This window comes from Carassius carassius, chromosome 4 (genome assembly GCF_963082965.1).
Source record: "Carassius carassius chromosome 4, fCarCar2.1, whole genome shotgun sequence".
In the NCBI taxonomy this organism is placed as follows: Eukaryota; Metazoa; Chordata; class Actinopteri; order Cypriniformes; family Cyprinidae; genus Carassius; species Carassius carassius.
Window position 1 is genome coordinate 40,227,073 of NC_081758.1, and position 20,186 is coordinate 40,247,258.

The 20,186-nt window shown below is 37.0% G+C and overlaps 1 protein-coding gene across 5 annotated transcripts in view; it reads left to right on the forward strand.

The window, feature by feature from the left end:
- LOC132140045 (PDZ and LIM domain protein 5-like) overlaps nt 1–20,186 on the forward strand; it is a 45,831-nt gene that overhangs the window by 2,281 nt on the left and 23,364 nt on the right. For all 5 annotated transcript variants that reach the window (XM_059548820.1, XM_059548821.1, XM_059548822.1 and 2 more), the window contains exon 3: nt 7,550–7,701. In XM_059548820.1, the coding sequence (XP_059404803.1) occupies nt 7,550–7,701 (152 nt within the window). The remainder of the gene's footprint in view (nt 1–7,549; nt 7,702–20,186) is intronic.

Below are 20,186 nucleotides of genomic sequence, written 5' to 3' on the forward strand. Positions count from 1 at the left end.
AGAGAGTGTCTGCCAAATGCATAAATGCAACTGTGTTTTCTGTATTCATAAATTACAACATAAATTACCCCTAATGTGGACCATATTTCTATGCCCTAATGTGCCATATTTCTGTCTATATATTTATAGGCACATTCATCTAATGTCACTTGATAGTAGATACAGTATATATAAGACTCTTAGTTTTACCTCCATTTCATTTCCTTTTGACTATAGGACAAACTTAAGTCACAAGTGGCACAGCTTACCCCGCTCCCCCTGAATATTTATCTCTTTATCTGTTAAGTGATCTATGTAACCTTTCCTTTCCACCTGTTGATACTTTTTATTTCCCAATGAGTCTTCCACCCTCTCTCTATCTACAGTCTCTCTCTCTCTCTCTCTCTCTCTCTTTTCTGTCCTCCCCTCTCCATCTCGGTATTTTTTATTTTTTTATGTTTTTATAAAAAATGTATTGTGCTGTTGTGTTTTACATGCTATTTTTTACAGTGTTATTTTAATTTGTTGTATTATTTTATTTTATAAAAAAAATAATAATACATTAAAATAAAATATATTTTTTATTAATAATTTTATTTAATAATTTTATTTAGTTTTAAAACAATTATTTAAAAAAAAATATTAAAATAAAATAAAGTTTAAAAAATAAATACAAATAATTCATGTATTTATTTATTTGGATCTTATTTGGTCTCATTGAATCTCATAGCGTTACAACCTCATAAGTCACAATAGCAATGTGATGTGCATTCAAGTATAAAAATATGTGCATTGGACAATTTGATATTTATTTTTTCCATCAGACAGTGATTCTTCACGTTAGAGTTTGTGATGTTGTGGTTCGTCTGAATGCTGGTAGGTCCGGTTTGTAGCGTAGAAAGCTTTGTATGGGAAGCCAGTGAAAATATTTTATCAAATGAGCGAGAGCTCTCTCGGATCCCACTACAGACTTTACTCACACTCCATAAAAGATGTCATTTCAGCTTCAGATCCTCAGTAAAATCTGGGAGCACAGCTGTCAGCTTGCTGGACACATCATGTGATTTACATGTATAGGTTCATTATTATAATTAATCTATTTATAAAAATATTTCTTAAGGGGTGATACTGGGGATGTGCAACTAGCACAGCTCGAACAATATACAGTTTAACAGTACTTATTTAAAAAAGTATTTTACACTAAAAAAGGATTTACAGCTGTGGATGTGTTTATGACTCGTTATTACGACGAATCTGGTATGTACGGCGTTTTCATTGTTCATGTTTTTATGTGTACTGATATATAGTTATATAGTATTTAAGTATATATAGTTTGTCAAGATAAAAATTTGTCCCGTTTCATTTAATCTATTCGTAAACACTGACACGTGTGAGTTGAGGGGTGTTGAGGACGCGGGCGTCGGGGTGCAGGCTAACAGGTTTTTAAATGTTCTTCAACAAAGAAATAATGGCTCTTTTAAAGAACTGTTCGCTCGAAAGGTTCTTTTGGGATTCAAAAAGGGTTATTCTATGGCATCAGTGCGAAAAACCCCATCACAAACTTTTTTTAAGAGTGTAGAGGGCCATGTAATCATTTCAGTCTGCAAAGCGTCGCCTGACTGTAGTTTAACTACTTAAACCAGAGCTGCTGCTTCAAGATTTGTCTTGCATTTCTCATGACATCATCCCCAGAGGAGTGTGCATGTGTGGGTGATAAACTTTTCGTCGATGATAAGATAAAATGAGAATGTTCCAGTTCATGCAATGGTAAAACTAGCTGCTTTCTCAGAGGTCCTCTGCAGGCAGTCAAGCATCTCAGCCATGAGGAGCTGCAGCTTTTCTGGCAGGAACTTGTAGTTTGCAGATGCAGTATTTCTTCGAGTGTTTGTGCTGATCTCAGACAGGACAGGGTGCTGGAACAGGATTAGACTGTAAATAAATGTTTGGGGGGAGTATGTTGGGTTTGGACGTGGACAGGGCTGAGGTTGTGGGAGTGTGACAGATTTTTTTGTTTTGTGTGAAAGCGGTGGGAAGTTTAGCAGTGAGATTGGGTTGGTTTGGCCCTTGCTGAACCTCAGCCAGCTTTTCAGAGATTTAATATTCTAAGTTTTGGTTTATGGTGGTATTTAATACAAGGATCTGGTCTAAACTAGGCTTTATAAGACTGTGGTTTGGAGCTGCTGCTACGTTCTGGTTAGTGTCAGTACACAGGATCACAGCTGGATGTGTGTTCTGTTTCTTTCTTTCTGTACTTCTATACCATCTGATACCATCATGGAGGTTTTTTCTCTCTGTCTGTCTTTATCTCTCTAGGATTGAAGGAAATGTGATTGGTTTTTGTCTGTGTAAAACCTCCCACGATGAAGCTAGGAGGATGGTTGTGTTTTTAAGTGGTTGCTAAGGTGTTCAGAATGTTTTTTAACAGTGTATAGTTTCTAGATTGTTGTCACTAAGCAATTCAGAATGTTTTGACATTATACTGTTGCTAGGAATTTTTCGGTGATTTCTGGGGCCTTGCTGAGGGATTGCTAAGGTGTTCTGAATGTTGTTTAACAGTATACTGTTTCCAGAATGTTGTGGATGGTTGCTAAGGTGTTCAGAATGTTGTTTAACATTAAATAGTAGAATGTTGTTTAAAGGTATACAGTTTTTTTAGAATGTGTGGGTGGTTTTTAGGGTGTTACTGTTTGGATGCTTAAGTGTTCAGAATGTTATTTAGCACTATAATGCTTCTAAAATGTTGTGAGTGGCTGTTTGGGTGTTACTGTGTGGTTGCTAGGGTGTTTAGAATGTTTTTGTTATATATGGTTGCTATGGTTGATGGGGTGTTGCTAGGGTGCTAGGTTTTTCTGGCCCAGAAAAACCTGAAAAACAAATAGATTTATTACCTAAAACTAAAACTAAAACATTCTGCCAATCACAATGCACTGGATAGCTGGCCAATCAGAGCACACCTCGCTTTTCAGACTGATGTGCTTTGTAAAAAACGACACGTTTCAGAAAGGCGGGGCATAGAGGAGAAACAATAATGTACTTGGAAAATAATGTTTTTTTTTTAACCTTAAACCGCACAAACATATTTCATTATTAATTTTTTATTTTTTTATTTTTAATGATAAAACTTTAAAATACATATTTATTTTAACAAGAACTTCTCTTTAAAACTAGTGATTTGCTATTTATTTTTCTCTATAAAATCATCTTAGAGTACGGAAGATTCCCTTTAATTGAACAGTCACCCATTTTCTATGTTGGTATAGCAGCAGAAACAAACACAACCACTCATTACGATCCAAGTCTGAATGAAATGCCCCTCTGTCTGATTTCTTAAACACATGGCTTAATTATTTGTGTAGATCTGTAACGTAATAAAGCAAGTGGTATCTGTCTCACACACCTCATCTGAATATTACCGCACACATTCAATCACTAGTGACATTTCTTGACAGTTTTGGCTGGTCTCTATGTACAGACTATGTACTGCTTGGAGTGTTGATTGTGACAGACACATACATAAGGAGTTTTATGAATATTCACAGTTTAGATTAAAGTCAGTGAATGCACCTAGTTTATCTGAATGGGACGGCGTGTCTCTGAGGGACATTTATGAAGTTTAATGGACTTTCTGTTCACCCACAGCTATGCAACACTTCTGAAACAGTAAAAGCACTGATGCTGGTGTGGCAGACCTGTATGCGGTGTGAGATCACGGTTACGCTGTGTAAAATCACCACCTGGTATATTTCAGTTTTACATGTGCTGTGCTGTGACTGGGAAATTTAATGCATTCGTAAAGAAAACATGAATGAGATTTTATATCTATTGTGTTTCTTTTAAAATACTTTTTTTTCATATGTTGTATGGAAGGAAGCAGTATGAAGTTTTTGCTAAATATCTAATTTTGAGGTCCAGTGATTCCAGTTTAAACGAATAGTTCACTCAAAAAATTTAAACTGGCTGAAAATTTACTCACAAACAAATCCTCTGCAGTGAATGGGTGCCATCAGAGTGAGAGTCCAGACAGCTGATAAAAACACCACAAGTAATCCACACCACTCCAGTCCATCAGTTCACATCTTGTGAGGTGAAAAGCTGCTTGTTTGTAAGAAACAAATCCATCATTAAGGCGTTTTTAACTTTAAACTGTCGCTTCTGTCCAAAATACAAGTTCTCTATCCATAATAAGAATTCCTCCAGTGAAAAAGTCCTTTCCCTGTTGTCTATCCCCACATCGAAATCCACCAACATTTATTAGTTGAACTTTAGAGCTGTTTTGGAATGTTTTTGCTTGTAAACAGTGCTTGATCTGTGCATATTTCTCTCCTGATTCAGATGAGATTACTTTTTCACAGGAGAAACCAATATTATGGATAGAGGACTCATATTTTAGACGAAAGCAATAGTTTGAAGATAAATCCATGTGTTGAATATTTTTTTTTACAAACATGCAGCTTTTCACTTCACAAGATGTTAATTGATGGACTGGAGTGGTGTGGATTATTTTGATGTTTTTATCAGCTGTTTTGGATTCTGACGGCACCCATTCACTGCAGAGGAATTATTGGTGAGCAAGTGATGGAATGCTACATTTCTCCAAATCTGGCGAAGAAACAAACTCATCTACATATTGGATTTGGATGGTCTTTATTTTTGAGTGAACTATTTCAAGAATCACACAATTTCTATGTTGTTATTTGTACATAGAACTATGCTTTCTTCTTTGCACGCATAGTTTGGCATTAAGTGTCAATTATCCCCTGAAAACATTTGTCACTAGTGCTCTAACCAGCACTGAAACCAGCAGCCCTCTAATTACTGGTGTGGTGTCTTGACTTTCAAAACCACTGTCACACCACATGAGTAAACAAGTCGTGAAAATATTTAGCATCAGATTCAGGCCCAGCAAAAACACGATACAGACCAAAATGTGTTTTTCATACAGGCTGCCTGAGTATCCTGTCATTCCGAACATGTATGTCTTATGAACTATGAACTTAGAATTTTAATGTTGTTTTTCCATGCAATGAAGGCATAGAGCGACCAAGGTCTGAAAATGGCCATAAAGTTCAATAAGTTAATAAATGAATACTTTCATTCAGCAATGATTCATTAAATTGATCAAAAGTGGCAAAACAGAAAAGTAAAGACATTTATGTTACAAATGATTTTTATTTCAAATAAATGCTGAATTCTTTTTTAATCACAAATATCACATAAATACTGTATGAAGCACCACAACTGTTTTCAACATTAATAATAATAAGAAATATTTATTGAGCAGTAAATCAGCATATTAGAATGATTTCTGAAGGATCATGTGACACTGAAGACTGGAGTAATGATGCTGAAAATTCAGCTTTGCTTCACAGGAATAAATAACATTTAAAATTAAATTATAATAGATCAGTTATTTTTAAAAAAAAAAAATTCACAATTTTATTTACTATTTTTGATTAAATAAATGCGGTCTTAGTGAGCATAAAATACTTAAATCTTACCGACCTCAAACTTTTGAACTTTTGTATTGTCCGGGAGTCAATTCATAGTCATAGTAGTTACTTTTTAAGTCAGATTTGTATTATTATTATTATTATTATTAATAAAAAATCATTTAAACAGCTATTTAAATTACATATAAAGTGTGGGTTCTCATTTCTAATTATTTTGAGGGAGCTGACATTCTCATTGAAATTGTGACATGTATGTAATATGCGTTCTGAAACTCTGTAAGTGATTGAAAAAAGAAGAAGAATTTTCATTTTGGCTGCATTATTTTTTCTTTAAAGACTCAAACCAGAGTTCCTCTTTGCCCTGTGGATAAATCATAACGATGCAAAACTGACCTGCCCACATTCACTAAACATACATACATTTGTATGCAAACTCACACACTTAGAAACACATGAACACACACACACACACATGCACACACACACACGCTTCTTGCTCTACCATCAGATCTCATATTGGTCCCATTTCCTATCTTTTGAAATTTCTTGTGTACACTTCCTGATTTCAGATGTTTATTGTGTGCGTAGTGTCCGCTGTCGTCCTGGAGGGCACCGCATGCAACTGAATGAAATCAAAGACTAACACGCCACATATTCTTAAGTGCATGAATAAGAAAACCCAAGAAGTGTTTACAATTGCACACGATGGCTCAAAAACAACCCTGAAACACGTGTTTGAGAGTAAATTATTTGTTTCCACCTCCAAATTGTCTTTGCTTTAGTTATGTCGAGATTGTGGTTTCGTGAAAAACGTCTTTGGGTGCCATTGCGCTGTAATTGCTCTCAGATGCTCTTCATGTTTTATTTCTGTTTACTCTCCAGTGGAAACAGAAGTTATGACAGGAATCAAAGAACTCGGCGCGCTTTTGTGTTATTGTGGCATTAAACCAGCAATGTTGCATACTATTACCACATGTTTTCAACCAGATTCTTGTATTTTTGCCGCACAAATATTTTCTCGAGGGCACAAGAAAGTGAGGCTTTCATGCAGGATTGTGGCAAAACATTGATCAATGAGATGTAGTCTCAAATGTTTAGAGTTTCTCGTATAAAAGACATCTGAGCACACTCGAACACATATGTCTGCAGGGTTTGTGTTTATATAAGATAATCTTATTAAAGTGGTCATGTGATAATTGAAGAGCACTTGAGTGGTTTGAGACTGAAAGTGGTTTCAGACCTGCTGTAAAGTCACGCTCGACTTGTTCATCTGGGATTTCAGAGTTCTCTTCTCTTTAATTCTGTTTTAATTGGCCCGTCCTCACCGGCCAGGTTCGCTGGGACATCCGCTGGGATTTACAGACCACTTGAACTGGATTTATTTGCACAAAACGTGATCTTTTGTCTTGAGTTGTTTACTGTTGAAAGCTCAGCTGTCTTTGAAGCAAATCTCTTCATGACTCCTTTTACTGATACTCTCTTATTGTTTCCTAAAGCTTTTATAGTGAAACTTTACCTTAGTTCAAGAGCGCAGCTTAAATGTCTGTCTTTAATAACACTTCATTTGAATTCTGATATACACTAATTAATGCTTTTATTAAGCAAGGATGCATTCAATTGATAAGAAGTGATAGTAAAGACATTTATAATGTTATAAAATATATATATATTTCAAATAAATTCTGTTCTTTTGAACGTTCTGTTCATCAAAGAATCCTGAAAAGAAAAATCATGGTTTTCATAAAAATATTGTTTGTTTTTTTAAATTGATGATAAGAATATTTATTGAGCTGCAAATCAGCATATTAGAATGATTTCTGAAGGATCATGTGACACTGAAGACTGCAATAATGATGCTGAAAATTCAGCTTTGATCACAGGAATAAATTATATTCTACAATATATTACAATAGAAAACAGTTATTTTAAATTAAAAAATGCCTTTAACTGTCATTTTACATTATTGAAACACTGTTTTCCTAATTAATGTTGTTCAGTTGCTTTGAAACAATCTAATAAATAAATGTGACTTGACTTGACTGAGAAAAATCTCCATCTTGTACTTGAAGGCTATTCTGTGTGTCACTGTGTTGTTTTGATCATTATCTGTGTGGTTTCAGCTGTCAGATGGAGGAAAGGCTGCTAAAGCAGGAGTGGCTGTGGGAGATCTGGTCCTGTCCATCGACGGCATCAGCACTGACAGCATGAACCACCTCGAGGCTCAGAATAAGATCAAATCCAACACAGACAAACTCAGCCTCTCCTTACAGAAGTAAGAATATGCTTGCACTGCTTTGGTAATGGTCAAAAATAATTTATTATGCTAAAAATGACATAAGCGGTTTATATAGGAAATAGTACTGTCCAGTGCGTACAAAGAGTATATACTGTGCACAGTATGCAAATTGCCTGTATGCACAGAATACACAACCTTTTGTGCAGTATACAACAATGCATGGAATACTATATTCATATATTCATATCACATTGACCTTTTATTGTCAATGTGATGAACGTAAGTAGTATTAGCATTTTTTAATTTTCTTATTTGATTCATTATATGGAAAATAGATAAATAAAACTATTATATATTATTATTTTCAGTTAAAAATAAATATATTTGTTGTTTATTTTGTATTTTTATGTATAATTTTTTATTCATTTAATATATTTTTAGTTAATTCATGTATTTTTATTGATATATTTTAATATATGTATTTATTTTTTACATTTATTTTATTTTATGTATTATTTATCATTTATACATTTTACATTTTCATTTACTATGTTATTTATATATTGTCAATTTATTTTTCTCAAGATGATAATTGAATGCCACTCATTGAATTAAACATGCAATATGAGATCATGTGACAAAAAAAGAACATACCATTCTAAATAAATGTTTATAAATAAATAAATAAATAAAATATTTATTATGGAACAATTATTTCTATTTATTTATTTATCTTCTGAAAAGAAGTAAAACAACAAATCATGAGATGAAATGATCATAAATGTTATATTCCAAAGCATATGAAAACTTTATTGGAGGAAGAGAATGAAATTGAAATGTTACTGAAAATCTTGGCACAAATTTATAAAGGGGTTATACAATGCAATTCTAATTTTGTTTGGTTTATTTGTCATGATTTGATAAATAATTGAAGGCTATGACTTAGTGAAAGCTAAAACAATCAGACATGCATCATAACAGTGTTTTTGAGCCATATGCTAACTCATTTCTCTGCTGTCACGTTGCATGAGTGCAAGAGATGAACACAGCACTTACAGTTGATCTGTATTATGTGCAGAGAACTAGTAGAGAACAATTGTCCAGACCTTTGACTGATTTGCTGTGTGTTTGGGAGCAGAGTGTGTTTTGTTTGCATGTGTGTGCCAGCTTCCTGTTTTCCTGTTTGGTCTAACGGAAAGTTTTGTCTCACTGTCAAGCCATGGGAATCAAACATGCACATGCTGACACATAAGACAGAGAGACTGGGTTTGCTCAGCGGTGACAGAAAAACACTCATGCACTGGTCTGGTGGAAATAAAAACATCAAGAGAGAGACTGGCACTGACGGACAGATACATGAGCTGTGTCAAACACGACAATTAGGAGAGAAAATATGCTCAAATGTTTGTGTGTGTGTCTGTGCTTTTTTTTTTAGAGAGATATGTAAAGACTCCTTTCCTGAGAAATACGCTCAAAAATATTTAAGCCTAAATTTATTGAGTGTAAAATTCCCATCCATTATCATGGAAACCATGTTCATACTTTTTAACTGAATAAATTACTTTTTTTTCACAATTAACAGATTTATACTGATTTGAGGCAATTTAAATAAATGCATTTTGAAAAATAATTATTTAAATTAAACCAAACAGATGCAAATAGCTAATAATTAAATGCCATTATTTTTTTGCATGTAGAAATCTTTTCTGCTGTTTCTTACATATTTCTTTAATGTATGACTGACACACACACACACACACACACACACACACACACACACACACACACATATATATATATATATGCATCTCATTAAGTTTATTAGATTATTTGTTAAAACAATGTAATTTGAAATTTTATTTATTAATTAATTAATACATTTATTTATTTTATATGCAATTCATCAAATAAAATAAAAAATTGACGTCTAATTATTATTGCTATTTATTTATTTATTTTATTTTGGAGACAATTGACTTCATCTCACCCCTCTTCAAACTGACACTGTGCAGAGTGTTGTTTTGATATGTAGTGATGGTAAACTAATCACCTCTCAGTTTTACTGGGGATTAGTATTAATAGAACTATACCAGCATCAGCACCATCTGAAACCAGCAGTGTGTGTGTGTGTGTGTGTGTGTGTGTGTGTGTTAATCAAAGTTAATAACTGAAGTGGGATATGCAGAATTTCTTCGTGATTCATAATTCTCTACTCAAGTATGTTAAAGCAAATGCTTCTGTCTACATATACTTGATTTCATATAATGTGGCTTTCTGAAATTTGTCAGTGCAATTCATAGTGTAGCCTCTAGGTATGGCGCTATTTTACTGACAAATGTCAAGAGCGCATTAAACGTTGTCAAAAGTTACCAACCAGTCAGATTTCAAAGATGGATCTGTAATTTCCTTACCATTTAACAAATATAATAATTAGTTTTTCATATTTTCCATAATATTATTACATTATATTCTATTTATATTTTTATTAATTAGGTTTAATTCATTTGCAGACAATGTAATTACATGTAACTCTCATATAACTGTACATATATTCACTGTTTTAGAGAAGAGTGCCATTTCATGTATAGCTAATATTAAGTGGATTAAGTTTTTTTTTTTTTTAAACAAACACAAAAAAGAAGCTCCCAATAAATGTCCAAACAGCATTGATATTTGAGCATTTATTGTTATATCTTACATCATTTACATCTATTTTTACATTTAGTGTTGATTTAAGGAGTTACTTATTATTGCCATCATACCAACTGAGAATTTCTTGCAATGATTTTAAGTTCAGTTGAGGTATCTATCTGACATATTATGACATAAAATTGATGTTTTATAGTTTTAATGTTTTAAAGTCTTTAGGGCCATAGGCTATAATATGATGTTTTTAGATAAATTGCTAAAAAAGACCAACCAGTTGGACAGAGGTTATGTACAAATCATCCAAAGCACATAATTCCTGGCCATTTCTATAGGGTAAATTTCATTAACGTTGCTGAATACCATTAAACTGGAAATAAATTAAAGACCCATCTTTGATTGTCAAAAAAATTCCAGTTTCAGGTCACTCCGGCTTCGCCGCACGTGCAAGCTTCCTGGTTTCTGACGTCAACCGCCTATGTCTTCTCGCCCATCGATTGAACTGATTATACACATGGTTCAGAGCCAGTCAAGCTGAAGGGTGTTCCCAAAGCATCCTCCGATGCAGCTCGAGTTCCTAAAGAGGAACTAAACGAGCAAATGCACATTGGCATGTGATTACTGCATCCAGCTGCCACTGATCACAGCATGAGCATAAAAAGGCAAATTTAAAATAAAAATAAAAAATTCTGTTCAATTTCAATTGGAATGAACTTTAAAGAGTATACCAGCGGTATCCTTCGGTGCTTCTCCCGATGACCAGAGGTCGAACACTGCATCAGAGGTAGAGCTCTCTGGAGAGGAAGATTCAGCTGTGCTGCCACCCTCCGGGGCAGTGGCAAGGATCCGAAGATCTGATCATAAACTATGCTTTCCCGTACCGCATAGAGGGTAGGGCTCGAGTGGAAATCTCCACCGTTTCCCGAGCCCTCAAGGTTGGACAATTGGTTTCTTGGGGTGGCTCGTACTGGTTCTCAGTGCCTTGCCTCGTGTCTTTCGTCCCAGAGGTGTATGAGGAGCTCACCAGGTCATGGACGGCACCTTTTACTGCTGGAAACCGATCTGCTGGTTCGTCCTCCCTTACCATTCAAGACGGTGGTGCAGCTAGGGTGTATACGGGGTCCCCACGGTCCCCCCATTGGAGTGGTCGATTGCGATGCAGTTGTTTCCTAATACCGCCTCCACCTGGCAGGGTAAACCGTGCCTCCCCTCCCGGGTCTGTAGGTACTCATCTGGCCTGTCCGGCGATGCTTATATTGCATGTGGAATAGCTGCCTCCACCTTACATGCTACGGCGTTACTACAGGGTTATCAGGCCAAGGCACTGAAGGACCTGCACGAGGGTGGTAGAAGCAGCACCCCAGCCTGTTTGTCACAGAGGTTGGCCCCATGCATTCGCCCCCGCTCCCGTGGCACATCTGCAGCAGCCTCCTGCAAGCTGCGTTGTGGAGCTGGGTGTAGGCAGGCCGCCCCACCGGTCCTGGCCCCTGTCAAACTTAGCGGTGAGCGGAAGAGCAAGAGGCCCCAGGACTGGCGACCCAAAGATGGAGGAAGCTGCTCTTTGGGGGATGGTGAAGGCACCTCTCCCTCCCCCAGAGGAGGGCTGGATGGAGAATCTGGAAATCTGGAATCTTGATGTGACATCAATGGTGACCGACTGAAAGGGAACGTCTCGGTTATGTATGTTACTCTTGTTCCTTGAAGGAGGTAATGGAGACATCACATCCCGTCATCGGCTTGGCTCCTCAGTGAAAACCTGGTATGCATTGCACCTGCTGCCTTTTTATGCTCACGCTGTGATTAACCACATTGGCTTGTTTAGTTTACACTCAAAGTAGATTGGTCTCTCTATGAGAGATCACAATTCGTCGGTCACCGACGTGACATCTTCGTTCCCTCCTTCAGGGAATGAGGGTTACATACAAAACTGAGAAATTCTGGTTATAAGCTCAGACTTCAATAAATTGATTGATCGGTACAGGTTGTGTAGATATATTAACTTATTATTTTTTTATATAAATATAACATACATATGCATAGTATGCATATAAGCGCAGGTGTAATATGTGCTCTAATGACAATAGAGATACAATAGGAAAAAAGCCGGGCCTCTAGTAATTCAAATAAATGGAAGAAATCATTGCTTTATAATTTATTATAAACTGTGCAAGCATAATTTATAATGCCATTGTCGGATTTGCCTGTTTTGATGTTTTTTAACATATTTTACAGTCAGTTTTGGAGATTGTGTTCTAGTAGACAGGAGATTAACCTTGCTGTGCCTTGTCGACGTGTTATGTTTATATTGGCCGATCTGAGATGCTGCAGGCTTCTGTTGCCACATTAATGAACTGAAATGAGTTTATATCCACTGAAATAGCAATGAAAGTACTTTAGGTTAAAAAAGAACTGTGTAATCTCAGTGCTGAATTTTTGCCCTTGAATGGCCTCTCTTAATAGCTTCAATCACGCTAAACAACAAATCATGTCAGCTTTATGAAAACCTGTAATTCCTTATTCCCTTTTTGGGTGTGTGTTCTTGATTGTGTGCAAATGTTGTTTATGCATCTGTCTGTTTTTGTGTTACGGTTGAGGTTTGATGTTTGTTACGCCACAATCAAAAACACAAATGATGCTCGCTGCAACCGCTTAAACACACAGACGAGTGCCAGATCCTCATCAGAGTGCAGATTAAACTGACCACACAACTTCCTAAACACAGAATACATCAAACAGCATCAGAATTCATAGCAGGGATGAATGCAGGTTACTTGATTATATGGGTTTGTGGGAGGTGATTTGATGACCGATTGGAGGAAATGTTTAGCTCAATTTAATTAAACCAGCTAATCTCCAATTTAAACCACTTTTGAGTAACCTCAAGATCATCATAACCCCCTGACACCAGTTCATGTCCCCAGCGAGAGAGGAAAAGGTCTTATTTTAGTCTGCTAACAGTCTTCATTATACAGTATGACTCTTTACTTTTTTACTTTCTGCTTTCTTGTCTGTAACTTATTGCATTTTTTAAATATATTTTTTGTAGAATTATCTTATAGAAATTAAACATCACCAAGGATATTAAATTAGATAAAGGATATTCTGTGAAACCTGGATTTTCTGAAAAATGTTTCCACATAAAATTGGTTTATGCTTAAAAAAATGTGTGTGTGTGTGTGTGTATACATATATATATATATATATATATATATACTCTTTGATGAAAATTGAAAAAAATAAATCCTACGATTAATTTTTTTTTTTATCATTGAATGCTAGTAATTTTTTTCAAAAATAATTACATAGAATCAGCATGTAACAATTTATTTTTTGTAAGATGTATTCCAATAACGTGTTTTATTTACAAGTTCCAAAAATATATTTTTTACAGTGTCGTAAGTTCTAGACATCTCTAATTTGTATTAGATGAATCTGGGAAAATTATATAAAGTAAAAAAAAATACTTTCTGGATTTATTTATTTTCATAATAATCAGCACCGAGAGTTTTGAAAATGAAGCAGTAATAATACAGGTCCTTCTTAAAAAATTAGCATATTGTGATAAAGTTCATTATTTTACATAATGTAATGATAAAAATTTAACTTTCATATATTTTAGATTCATTGCACACCAACTGAAATATTTCAGGTCTTTTATTGTTTTAATACTGATGATTTTGGCATACAGCTCATGAAAACCCAAAATGCCTGTCTTGTGGGGAATGGAGTCCAGAGAGAACCAAGACAAAATCTTTATTGTGACAGAGCCCCCCCCCCACTAAGAGCAGATTGCAGATCCTCCAAACTGAATTACGAGAATAATTCACAGTCCACGGTGGAGTTGATGGAGGAAGGAACCATAAGGGGAGTGAAACAGGTGGTTTCAGGGGTCCGACTGTCAGAAATGGAGCTGGTGGACGGGGTGCCTAAGGCGAAGATGGAGAGCCAAAGAGCCAAAGAGCCAGGGTGACATTGAGGGTTCAGAGGGTTTACTTCATAAATCAACTCCTCAGTTAGAAACAGACAGTTCATCAAGATTATCACAGGGCATCACCACTGCGCAAGGAACTGAGGCAAGTGCCGCCATCTCGGAAGAGACTGCAGTGGACACCATGTCCTCTGTGAGCACAGCAGCAGACATCACTAACTCGGAAGGTTCTGCAGCGTAAGCCGCCACCTCTGATGACGTTGTAGCCGTAGCTGCCACCTCTAGCAAATTGGTGGTGATGTTCACGGCCCAGATACACCATAAAACAACCCCAGGGGAATGAGTTCATGAGCAGGAGGACTAGAGTGATTTGGTTTTGGGATACCAGCTGTGCGTGCTGACACCAGCGGTGGATGCTCCACCCTAGACACCAGTACCGATGAACTGACCTCAGACTTCTGGTTAAAGCAGACAGGAAGTATCCAGACTTTGGATTATCAGCTGTGATGTGACAAGGGTCTGGCAGATCGGCTGTGACGTGACGAGACTTTGGAAGACCACCTGAGACGTGACGAGACTCTAGAAGATCAAATGAGATGTGTCAAGACTCTGGAAGATCAGCTGAGATGTGTCGAGACTCTAGACGATCAACTAAGACGTGACGAGACTCTGGAAGATCAGCTGAGATGTGTCGAGACTCTGGAAGATCACCTGAGACGTGACGAGACTCTAGAAGATCAAATGAGATGTGTGGAGACTCTGGAAGATCAGCTGAGATGTGTCGAGACTCTGGAGGATCACCTGAGACGTGACGAGACTCTGGAAGATCAAATGAGATGTGTCGAGACTCTGGAAGATCAGCTGAAATGTGTCGAGACTCTGGAAGATCAACTGAGATGTGACGAGACTCTGGAAGATCAACTGAGACGTGTCGAGACTCTAGAAGATCAACTGAGACGTGACGAGACTCTGGAAGATCACCTGAGATGTGACGAGACTCTAGAAGACCAAATGAGATGTGTCAAGACTCTGGAAGATCAGCTGAGATGTGTCGAGACTCTAGAAGATCAACTGAGACGTGACGAGACTCTGGAAGATCATCTGAGACGTGACGAGACTCTGGAAGATCAACTGAGACGTGATGAGACTCTGGAAGATCACCTGAGACGTGACGAGACTCTGGAAGATCAAATGAGATGTGTCGAGACTCTGGAAGATCAGCTGAGATGTGTCGAGACTCTGGAAAATCAACTGAGACGTGACGAGACTCTGGAAGATCACCTGAGACGTGACGAGACTCTAGAAGATCAACTGAGACGTGACAAGACTCTAGAAGATCAAATGAGACGTGTCGAGACTCTGGAAGATCAGCTGAGATGTGTCTAGACTCTAGAAGATCAAATGAGACATGTCGAGACTCTGGAAGATCACCTGAGACGTGACGAGACTCTAGAAGATCAAATGAGACGTGACGAGACTCTAGAAGATCAACTGAGACGTGACGAGAGTCTAGAAGATCAACTGAGACGTGTCGAGACTCTAGAAGATCAACTGAGATGTGACGAGACTCTGGAAGATCACCTGAGACGTATCGAGACTCTAGAAGGTCACCTGGGATGTGACGAGACTCTAGAAGATCAAATGAGATGTGTCGAGACTCTGGAAAGTCAGCTGAGATGTGTCGAGACTCTAGAAGATCAAATGAGATGTGTCGAAATTCTAGAAGATCAACTGAGGCGTGACGAGACTCTGGAAGATCACCTGAGATGTGACGAGACTCTAGAAGATCACCTGAGACATGACAAGACTCTAGAAGATCACCTGAGACGTGACGAGACTCTAGAAGATCACCTGAGACGTGACGAGACTCTAGAAGATCAAATGAGACGTGTCGAGACTCTAGAAGATCAAATGAGATGTGTCGAGACTCTAGAAGATCACCTGAGATGTGACGAGACTCTAGAAGATCAAATGAAACGTGTCGAGACTCTGGAAGATCAGCTGAGATGTGTCGAGACTCTAGAAGATCAACTAAGACGTGACGAGATTCTGGAAGATCAAATGAGACGTGTCGAGACTCTGGAAGATCACCTGAGATGTGTCGAGACTCTGGAAGATCAACTGAGACATGACGAGACTCTAGAAGATCAACTGAGACGTGACGAGACTCTAGAAGATCAACTGAGACGTGTCCAGTCTTCAGTATTTTACTGTGATTTGCTGCTCAAAGAAACATTACTTGTGAAAGTGAAAGTGACGTGACATTCAGCCAAGTATGGTGACCCATACTCAGAATTCGTGCTCTGCATTTAACCCATCCGAAGTGCACACACACAGAGCAGTGAACACACACACTGTGAACACACACCTGGAGCAGTGGGCAGCCATTTATGTGAACATCATTACTTATCCTATCAATCCCCATATCTGCTAATTGGCTTCATCACTCCAATAAGATGGTGTGTGGTGAGCGTTCTGGCGCAATATGGCTGCCGTTGCATCATCCAGGTGGATGCTGCACACTGGTAGTGGATGAGGAGATACCCCCTGACAATATAAAGCGCTTTGAGTGCATAGAAAAGCGCTATATAAATGTAAGGAATTACAACCCGAATTCCGGAAAAGTTGGGACGTTTTTTAAATTTTAATAAAATGAAAACTAAAGGAATTTCAAATCACATGAGCCAATATTTTATTCACAATAGAACATAGATAACGTAGCAATTGTTTAAACTGAGAAATTTTACACTTTTATCCACTTAATTAGCTCATTTAAAATTTAATGCCTGCTACAGGTCTCAAAAAAGTTGGCACGGGGGCAACAAATGGCTAAAAAAGCAAGCAGTTTTGAAAAGATTTAGCTGGGAGAACATCTAGTGATTAATTAAGTTAATTGATATCAGGTCTGTAACATGATTAGCTATAAAAGCTTTGTCTTAGAGAAGCAGAGTCTCTCAGAAGTAAAGATGGGCAGAGGCTCTCCAATCTGTGAAAGACTGCGTAAAAAATTGTGGAAAACTTTAAAAACAATGTTCCTCAACGTCAAATTGCAAAGGCTTTGCAAATCTCATCATCTACAGTGCATAACATCATCAAAAGATTCAGAGAAAATGGAGAAATCTGTGTGCGTAAGGGACAAGGCCGGAGACCTTTATTGGATGCCCGTGGTCTTCGGGCTCTCAGACGACACTGCATCACTCATCGGCATGATTGTGTCAATGACATTACTAAATGGGCCCAGGAATACTTTCAGAAACCACTGTCGGTAAACACAATCCGCCGTGCCATCAGCAGATGCCAACTAAAGCTCTATCATGCAAAAAGGAAGCCATATGTGAACATGGTCCAGAAGCGTCGTCGTGTCCTGTGGGCCAAGGCTCATTTAAAATGGACTATTTCAAAGTGGAATAGTGTTTTATGGTCAGACGAGTCCAAATTTGACATTCTTGTTGGAAATCACGGACGCCGTGTCCTCCGGGCTAAAGAGAAGGGAGACCTTCCAGCATGTTATCAGCATTCAGTTCAAAAGCCAGCATCTCTGATGGTATGGGGGTGCATAAGTGCATACGGTATGGGCAGCTTGCATGTTTTGGAAGCCTCTGTGAATGCTGAAAGGTATATAAAGGTTTTAGAGCAACATATGCTTCCCTCCAAACAACGTCTATTTCAGGCAAGGCCTTGTTTATTTCAGCAGGACAATGCAAAACCACATACTGCAGCTATAACAACAGCATGGCTTCGTCGTAGAAGAGTCCGGGTGCTAACCTGGCCTGCCTGCAGTCCAGATCTTTCACCTATAGAGAACATTTGGCGCATCATTAAACGAAAAATACGTCAAAGACGACCACGAACTCTTCAGCAGCTGGAAATCTATATAAGGCAAGAATGGGACCAAATTCCAACAGCAAAACTCCAGCAACTCATAGCCTCAATGCCCAGACGTCTTCAAACTGTTTTGAAAAGAAAAGGAGATGCTACACCATGGTAAACATGCCCCGTCCCAACTATTTTGAGACCTGTAGCAGAAATCAAAATTGAAATGAGCTCATTTTGTGCATAAAATTGTAAACTTTCTCAGTTTAAACATTTGCTATGTTATCTATGTTCTATTGTGAATAAAATATTGGCTCATGTGATTTGAAAGTCTTTTAGTTTTCATTTTATTAAAATTTAAAAAACGTCCCAACTTTTCCGGAATTCAGGTTGTATTATTATTATTATTATTACTTATTATTGTAATGTTGAAAACAGTTGCCTTGCTTAATATTTTTGTGGAAACCATGATACGTTTGTATCAGGATTATTTGATGAATAGAAAGTTCTATTCATTAAGTTTATTGAGTCTATTAAGTTCTAAAAAGGCTATTTTAATATCTGGGTTTCATTTGACTTATTTCAATCCATACAAAACATTAGCTCCTTAAAAAAAAGTGTAATTTATGATTTATTTAGATTTTTGCTGGAAGGATATTTAAAGACTGGATGTCGAATCTGATTGAATACCACTGGGATATCAATGCATTTCATAAAAATAATTCAGTTAACAAAATAAAATGAATAAAATCATACTTTTTTCTCTCTCTTCTCTCTCTGGCATTGTTCTGCTGGTTTTCTGAGTCCTGTTGAGCTATATTGAGTGCACTGAGAACAGATTATTGGCTCATAACTGTAGTAGTTTGAGTGCTCATGTCCATCTGGCTGGATCAGCAGTGCTAAACCTGTCCTGACCTGCTGGATCTCACTCTAAAGACCTCCGAGGAGAGATACCCCACCTTCTTATGAACTTATGATGGTCACGAAAGATGCAGAGCCTCCACATATAGCAAATGCTTACATCTCCTGTTATATAACACTCTCATCTACACAAGATGTTTGTGGATGTATTTTAGGGACGAAATTGCAAACCTCCCTTTGGGAACATCCTCAAAGGTCAAAATTATTCATAAATAAAAATAAAAAAACAGAGAGATGTGTGAAATTGTTGTTGAAGGTCTTGAGTTCAGGTTCTCAGAGATGGTAACTGATACTCAAGCACTCTGTCAGCCTCTCAACACACACACACGCATGCATGCACACACACAAACACAAACAGTAAAAACAGTAATATTGTGAAATATATTTTTATTGTAGTTTATAACAACTGTTTTGTTTTTCAGCATCATTACTCCAGTCTTCAGTGTCACATGATCCTTAAGAAATCATTCTAATATGCTGATTTGCAGCTCAAGAAACATTTCTTATTATTGTCAATGTTGAAAACAGTTGTGCTGCTTAATATTTTTGTATTTTTTAAATGTGATCTACCATTCAAATGTGACAGCAAAGGCATTTATAATATTACAAAATATTTCTGTTTAAAATAAATGCTTTTCTTTTGAATATTCTATTTATCTAAGAATCCTTACAAAATTGATAATAATAAGAACCATTGTTAATAATTGAGCAATAATCAGCATATGAGAATGATTTCTGAAGGATCATGTGACACTGAAGACTGGAGTAATGATGCTGAAAATTTTGCTTTGATCACAGGAATAAATGACATTTTAAAATGTGTTCAAATAGAAAATACTTTTTTAAATTTGTAATAATATTTCACATTATTACTATTTTTACTGTATTTTTTATCAAATACCTGCAGCCTTGGTGAGTATAAGAGACTTACTGTACACACACACACACAAAACATAATTATTCAAAATTTTTGACCACCAGTTTACTAGTTTAAAACCAAACCTGGATTCTTTAGGACACAAACCTAATTCTGTTCTCCCCTGCAGGTGAAACAAATTCAGAACTGCTCAACAAACTTCCATGCAGTTGTTCCGTGTCATTATGAATACAGGCCCCATGATTTTACTGCAAATCACAGTTAGACATTTCCTGTGTATTGCCATACCCAGCTTTAGATGTGGTTACAGCAGAGTCATTAATGTTTTTCTCCATT